Source organism: Notechis scutatus, chromosome Z, assembly GCF_049901735.1.
Source record: "Notechis scutatus isolate UNSWTSFEM ecotype Mainland chromosome Z, rNotScu1.2, whole genome shotgun sequence".
In the NCBI taxonomy this organism is placed as follows: domain Eukaryota; kingdom Metazoa; phylum Chordata; class Lepidosauria; order Squamata; family Elapidae; genus Notechis; species Notechis scutatus.
In genome coordinates this window covers 62,979,396-62,987,583 of record NC_142025.1, presented here as the reverse complement: position 1 = coordinate 62,987,583, position 8,188 = coordinate 62,979,396, and the positions used below count along the sequence as shown (strand labels likewise).

At 35.9% G+C, this 8,188-nt stretch overlaps 1 protein-coding gene across 3 annotated transcripts in view; it reads right to left on the bottom strand.

Annotated features, from left to right (window-relative positions):
* Positions 1-367: 367 nt before the first annotated feature.
* ITGA9 (integrin subunit alpha 9) overlaps positions 368-8,188 on the bottom strand; it is a 588,311-nt gene continuing 580,490 nt past the window's right edge. For all 3 annotated transcript variants that reach the window (XM_087946920.1, XM_087946922.1, XM_087946923.1), the window contains one exon: positions 368-791. Coding sequence is in view for 1 of the 3 variants with exons in the window: in XM_087946922.1 (XP_087803048.1) it covers positions 735-791 (57 nt within the window). In the remaining 2 variants the exon portion in view is untranslated. The remainder of the gene's footprint in view (positions 792-8,188) is intronic.

Genomic DNA, 8,188 nt, shown 5'->3' with positions numbered 1-8,188 from the left:
AAGAATGCCTTCATATGCTTTAACATATGGCAAATCTGTAAGCCTCCTCCTAATAAACACTAAACACCTGCTATAAATATTATTTACTATATCTATGCCATGCAATATCTTAAAATAGTTATAAAAGCACTTACATTAGTATCTGTCATCCTGAAAAGTTCTTCTTTACTGGTTAACAGAGCAGGGCTCCTATGGTTAACTAACTAGCACCTTCTTATCAGTTTTAACTAAATACACATCCAGTACTCCGATGCTGTTGATGTCATGTTTCTTCCAGCAATTATTACCCTCCCTCTCACTGACATCTGCCCCCCCAGCCCGGTTCTAAATACCCATTACCAAACAGAAATAACAACAGATTTCCAAATGGATTAGTATACATGTTTTATTTGGAATTCACACCCTTTACATTAACATTTTCTTGTAATAAATTTCTGATACATTTTGGCATATCAATCTCTTGACATATATAGGTGTCTCATTTCTTATCTTTGCCATTAATGCCAGTGACTCCTTCATCTTCTCATGTGTTTTGTATACAGGCCTTGACTTCATCCAGTGTACCCCTTGTAAAATACAATTTACTGATTTTGTCTGAAATATTAATGATTATCTATACAATTTGAGGTATAGTTATTTGAAGACAGTCTTTTAACAATACTTGTTTCATTGATTCCATCCATTTGGTCTTCATTTTGCAAGCATCCCATTAAACAATGGTGCAGTTAGTATCTTTACAATGCAACTCCTGACAACTTGCAAAAGTCCTGTGTTCTGATGAATATCCAGTTCTGAAAGAAGAAATATCACACATTATATATTCGATTTTCAACTCATGAAACTTTTTAGTTTTCAGTCTGTATAAACTCACCATTTAGTGTTTGACAGAATCAGCAATGACAAATTTTAATCACCAAGTCACGCTTACTCTCAATATTAAATACTTTACAAGGGGTGTGCATAAATGCACCATCATGCCTCCCGTCCCTGTCCTATTGTCCCCATTTATTTGTACCTATTTCCTGTATTCTTACTCATGTTTATACTTATACATATTATCTTGTAAGTGATTGACAAATCAAATCAAATAACTAAATAAAATCTTTTCCTAACTTGACAGACTCTCTTTGCTGGTTCAGGTATCACTTTTACATCAAATAAATCATCACCTGGCTCTAACTTAGCATAATTTTTATTATTTCCTTCATAAAAGCACGTTATCATTAAACGTGGGCTATGCTTTAAGTGGCTGAAATTGGCAACTGTCTGCAGAGACCCTTTTTATCAGACCGTTAAAAGCAGGCAACACCTAGGGCAGGCCCGAACATGTCCCAAACATGCCTGTCACACATGTAGTCACATGTGTCACATGCATGTTCTCTAATATGACTCTACAGTGCATGCCCAGATAATAGCCCACTGAGATATGTCCCAACATGTCCTGTGCCCAATTGTCATAAATAAGCATGCACATAAGTCCTATATTTTTATTTTTTTATTTTTACATTTTCCAAATGTAACCTTCCTCAGTCACCCCTCAAACCCCAATCATTCTCTTTATTGTTATATCCTGTTACATGCCTCTTTGACTGAATCTGTATTTGATGCATTAGTGCTAGTCGATGTGATGATCACCACACCTTACACACCCATCCACTCTCTTAATTTTATTTTTTCCAGTCTTTTAACCCCTGAACCATTTCAGAAAAAGCAAAACATGCATACAAAAAGGGCTTTGCAAAATAGTATTTTATTTTTACATCTCTGCAATGTAAAACATCCTAGAACAAAGAAAAGGTGATACCCAAATTCCTTGCATTACAACAGGAAACAGGTACCAGAACAGGGACAGGGCCTGCTTACTTTACATTGATAATGCCTTTACTCCCCGTGGTGTGTAAACAGGCTTTTAAATTATTTTTGGGGCCTCCCCACTGCTCAAATAAGCAACCATCCAATCAGATATGCCTCTGTTTTTTGTATTAAGCAGACTTGTGAATTTGGCCAATGGGAAGCTGATCTAAGGCATAGCAGCAATGTCATTGGCTGCTGCTATCAATCACTGCCTTTACAAATATGGACCAATGAGAATGCTCTCTAGTGAATAATTAATACAACATATTACTTCCAGTGAATAGGATTGTGGGACATAGAGGGCCAAGGAAAACATCATCTCACTGTTTCCAGTAAAAGGGATTGTGGGGCAAGCGGGGCAGAGGAGTATGACCTCACAGTCCTCCAAGGGAGGGGGTGGGTGGAAGTGATGCCACAAAGATGTGGGGCTAAACCTCCTCATAAAAATGGTATATACTACATATTACTCCTACTTTTTGGTATGACAGAATAATTTAACCATATGTATCGATGTCTGTGGATTGCTATTTGGATCCTAGGTTTTGCCTTTGATATTCTTTTGTGAAAACTACAATAGTGATTCCCTGAACTTTTTCTGGAGTCCCTTAAAGAAAATAGTAAATTCTGGGAGTTGATGTTCACTCATATGAAGCATGTAAAGGTTTGGGAATACTACTTTATTTTACTTTACTTATCCTAACAAATCAACTGCATTTTTGAAAAGTATAAGTCAAGATTCCTGTCTTATCTGTGGATAGATAGGGTTTTACAGAATAATAGAATAACAGAATAACACAAAGAAGGTAGCTTGGAGATTTCTAATCCAACCCACTGCTCAAGCAGAAACCCTATACCATTTCAGACAAATAGTTGTCCAATATTTTCCAGTGTTGAGAAAGGGGTGAAGCCTCCCAGCGATTACCAGGTATAGAGAACAGTCACCTCCATTCCTATACTGGTTCTCTCCCTGTTTGTGAGCCCCGATAGAAGCCTAAACTGCCCTGTAGTGGCAGTGAAGCTAAGGAGGAGTACTCTGTGAGGTAGCAGGGGAGATTGCAATCTCCTGTGAGCCCCAAAGTTTTTTCCCTCTAAGCCACAGCGAGGAGGAGAAGCAATCTAAGAAGGCTGCCATAAAAGCTGGTGAGAAGATGAGCATCTAAGCACTGTGCAGGAGCAGACATTGGTGAACAGTGCGTGAACTGGGTGAGCTTTATTCAAATTTTTAACCCCAAAAGAGTATCTAGAGGAAGAGAGGTTCACAACTATAAACAGAAGTGATCTAGCACTTTTGAAATGCTGGAACTATCCATTTCAATGCTATTTTAAGAGGCAAAAATAATCTTTAGAGGAAGCTTTAAAATATAGAAAACTTGAAAAATAGCTGAATAACTTGAAAGGGAGGAACTATCTTTTATATCTGTAAGTTCTAAACCCCAGGGAGTTATAGAGAAATCAGCTGTTTTGACATTCTGTTTAATGTTGGAGTGCCATCTACTGGATGAAGAAGAGTATTAAGTATCAAATCCTCTATGAAAGTGTGGTATGTTTAATACACATAATAGAAGAAAGTAAACAAAGCTAGGAAAGCAGTTTGACCTTGACTTCATCTCAGAAGGCAACTTGGTTATTCTGAACTACTGAGTGAGCTTTACTCCTTTTTGAAGATTTCAAAGACAAACTAAATTGTTAACAATTACTATTGAAACTGGTTATTGAACTGAGGACTCAAAAGATTGGAGAAAGCACTGTGGATTAATTTGGATTTGGACTATTAATATTATCTGATAGAACATTACATGAGGTCAAAGAAGAAAAGAATAGAAGAAGAGAGGAAAGAAGGAAAATTAAATAAGACTTTAAAATTTGGACAATTGGAAAGACAAACAATTGCAAGTTAAAAGACTATAAATTACAAAAGAATTCTAAAAAATTATAAATTTAGGGGATTTGGAGATACAACCATGAAAATGAAGTTTTACTAATAACTGGATTGGTGGGAGTATTTAAATATCGAGTTGTTGGAATTATAGAGATATATCAAGTATTTTTTTACTGAATTGTAATAAAATGGATTACCAGGTGATAATGGAGGGATATGAAGAAATAATTTTGATGCTTAAATATATGCGTGGAACTATAAAGAACAATAATGAGACAAGGGGTGTGCCTAAAAATAAAGAAATGAGTGTGGAGGACCTGCAACAACTGGGAGAAGAGGAACGAGATATTTGGGAAATAGATCAGAAAGTAGAAGAGGCAGTTGAGGGGGGGAAATCAAAGTGAGATTCAAGAAAATAAAGATGGTGGAGAGAAAGGACTGATAAGTTGGAACCAAGTAAATAATACTTTAAAAGCTTATAACAGAATAGAGAGGGGGAAGAAAACCTCAAAAAAGGGAAAGTCTAGAAAGAAAAAACAAAAATCTCTCTCTCAAAAAAAGAATGATTTATGGATGGGTGTTCAAAAGAGATAAAGGGCAACTCGAAAGGAATATTTAGTGAGCACAAAAACATTATAAAAAAACACAAGTTTCCAAGAGACAAAAATAAAAAGATGATTGAGAAGCTAACAGATGACAGAATTCCAAAGAGACCAAGAGATAGTGGATAGCAATAAAACACATTAGCAAAACGGACAAGTAGAAAATATAAACAGGGAAAACAGTTGCATATACAATAATAAAAAACAGAAATTACTCTATTTAAAAATAAGTTAAGGGTAGAAGGTGGAAATTTAGGATTAGGGAATTTAATGGTATTAATATTAACAGTGTGTTAAAATATATGGTGAATTTTAAACTTTTAAGGATTAGAAATTGTGGGGAGTGGGAGATGTAAACCCGGGATCGATTGAATACTGTTAATATTTGAATCAATTAATAGTGTTGGATATTTGGGATATTGAAAGCAGGGTGAATAAATGAGTAATTTTTAAAATATCAAATACAAGATAAGGGATAATAAATAATGGCAAAAAGAAATGTTATGCATGCTTAAATGAATCAATGGGAAAAATAAGAAAGAATAGAAATAGAAATAAGAGGGGAACAACAATACACATATTTTAATATAACAAGATCTATGCAATAACAAGAGGGAGGTTTAGAAATTGAATGGCGGTAGTATTAGATATGTTTAAATAACATGCAACAATGAAAATGAAATGTAATAACCATGAGTTACAACAATATATTTATCTGTACTAAATGTATGATACCCAGGTATCACACTGTTCACGCATTGATAAATATAAGTAATATAAAATAAAAAACTTGATTTAAAAAAAACTTCCAGTATTTTAATTTCTGGAGGCAAGTCATTTCACAGATTAATTGTTGATAATATCAGCTGTTCAGAGTAACTTCGAACATTGGTGGCATGTGAATGTCATCAATCAATCAATCAATCAGCAAATAAATAAATAAGAGGGAGAAAAATTGACCAATGATCTCTACTGCAAAAATATGAAAAGGCTCATTTAGACCGTTTCATTTTTATTTTTATTTATTTATTTTATTTTTATATTTTATATTTTATTATTTTTATGTATCAAATTTGGAGATCACCCATCTCACTCACAGAGAACTCTGGGTAGTGTAGAAATAAAAGATAAAAGCATTAAACCGTATAAATGTTATATTTCAATAGACAGCAGTTAAAACAGGAATAGACTATGAAAGTGGAGGGAGAACTAGTCTCTTAGAGCAGTGATCCCCAACCTTTTTGATGCCGCGGCCCGGTACCGGCATCAGCTGGACGCCGTGGCCCGGTACCGGCATTAGCTGGGCGCTGTGTGCTTTGCTGAGAATTGAAACTGAAACTAACTTGTTTACTTTACTGGAAACTGATATCTGCTCTGAGCTGCTGCTGCTTTTGTTTTTTTCTTATTTATTTTTTATATTGCCGCCTATTCGCCCATGGTGACTTTTGTATTAACTTGAAGTGGCTTACCCAATGTAAACCATATTTAAAACAAAAAACAAAAATAAAAATAAAAAACAATAAAAACTAACAAAAAGAATCAAATAAATTAGTAAAGTACAATAGAACAAAATTGGGGGGGGGTGGACGACAAAACAACAACAACAAAAACAAAAACAAAAAACTCTGTTGACATGAATTCTGAACCTCTGTCAGTTTGCAGCTGACATACCTTCTTTCCATGAAGCTTATCCATTGTTTAAATTTCTGTAGCACCTTTATTTTATTCTTTAGTAAATAGCAGAACCCAAACCTGATTTAGTCATTTACAATGATCAGTGTATACTTTGTTGCTCCCAAACTGGCTGGCATTGGCCCAACCAAATCTGCATGTACCAGCTCTAGACCTCTTGTTGTCTGCCTTGTGCTAGTCTTGCTTACTGGTAATTTGATAATTTGCTTACTTTGATAATTTTCTTACTGCACAGTCCATATATACCTTACATCCCTTTACATGCAACTCTTCTGCAAACTGGTCCATTTTTTGAACAACTTTAAAGCTGGCATGGCCAAGCCAACAGTGTAAAACAGGGGTAGTCAACCTTTTTATACCTACCGCCCACTTTTGTATCTCTGTTAGTAGTAAAATTTTCTCTAACCGCCCACCGGTGATTTATAATGGTGATTTATAAAGTAGGGACAATACCCCTACCGCCCACCATGAAAGCTGGAATGCCCACTAGTGGGTGGTAGGGACCAGGTTGACTACCACTGATTAAAAGATGAGCACATGAATCATGTTTTGCCACATTTCCAAATGTTTGTGCCTAATGAATATTTTGTCTCTACAAAATAAAGGTTATCTTGCTTTATGCCCTTTGCACATATTATGCCATTGTGCTTTATGAGACACTTCCCATTTACAAATGTGGTCTCAAATCCTTTCTTGTCTAAACTAGAGACTCTCAACAAATTATACTCCATTTCAGGCACACACACAATATCATTGAACCTTGTTTCTAGATATGAAATTTGCATACTGCCTCTTAGCCTTTTAGCCATTTGCCAAGGCTACTGCATCTCCAGCAGCTGCAGCAATCCTGAAAAACAATTTATAATTATTAGCAATTGTTTGATTAGCCCCACTGTTAATTAGCCATTGATTTCTACTGCAATAGCTAATTTTTGCAACAGCAGCCTGTCCACCAGCTAATTGTCTTCCTTGCAAACTGCTTCTTCAGTCTTGCAAATAATTCTTTCTTTGCAACTTGCTTCTGTGCAAACAGTCTCTCTTTAAATGAGTTGTTTCTCCACAAATGAAGTACCACTTCTGTTGCTGGGTTGTTATCTGATATCCCCTGCTGCTCTTCTCTTCTCTGGAGACAGCCAGTCTGTGGAATTTTCCATTCTGCTCCTTGGCCCCCTCCTCAGGGATTTCTCCTTGTGGCTTTTCCTAAAATGGCGTTTCTGCTCTTCAGCTATCAGACATGCTTTCAATGCCTCCAAATGCAATGATTTGCATTCAAACACTGCAGAAACAAGTCATCCAGACTGTTCAAAACCAAAAGCACTTTCTGAGATTCAGGAATCTGCATCCCATGCTGTTCTAACTCCACAAGCAAGTTTGCACATTCACCAGATGCTGTTCAACAGATTCTCCCAGTTGCAAACTGGCTCTGTATTACTTTCTTGATAATTGCACTAGATTGCATGCTGACACAATCACATGTACAGTCCTTAACTTTTGCCAGACCTCATTTGCAGTCTTTAAATCAGCTAGATTGATAAACTATTCATCTTGTAAACTTAAGATGATATATACTCTACTCATTGCAGAATATCTTATGCCACCAGACTCGAAATTCTAGACCTAGAAAACCTAGAACTATGCCGCCTTCAGTCCAATCTAAGTATAGTAAATAAAATCATACATTGCAATGTCCTACCTGTCAATGAATACTTCAGCTTCAACCATAACAACACAAGAGCAAACAATAGATACAAACGCAAGGTTAATCGCAACAAACTTGATTGCAGGAAATACAACTTCAGCAACAGAGTGGTCAATGTCTGGAATACTCTACCTGACTCTGGTTTCTTCCCCAAACCCCAAAAACTTTAACCTTAGACTGTCTACTATTGACCTCACCCCTTTCCTAAGAGGTCTGTAGGGAGCGTGCATAAGCGCACCAACGTGCCTACTGTCTCTGTCCTATTGTTTCTTTTATTTTTTTTATTTTTCTTATATGTATCCATGTATTCATAACTATGTTTTTACTTATACCTATTATCTTGAAAGTAATTGACAAAAATAAATAAATAAAATAAAAATAAAATAAGCCATTGCTTTATCATGTTGCCTCTGATCTGCAGCAGTTAAGGGCGCTTGGGATCGATTTGCCACAATATCCCAC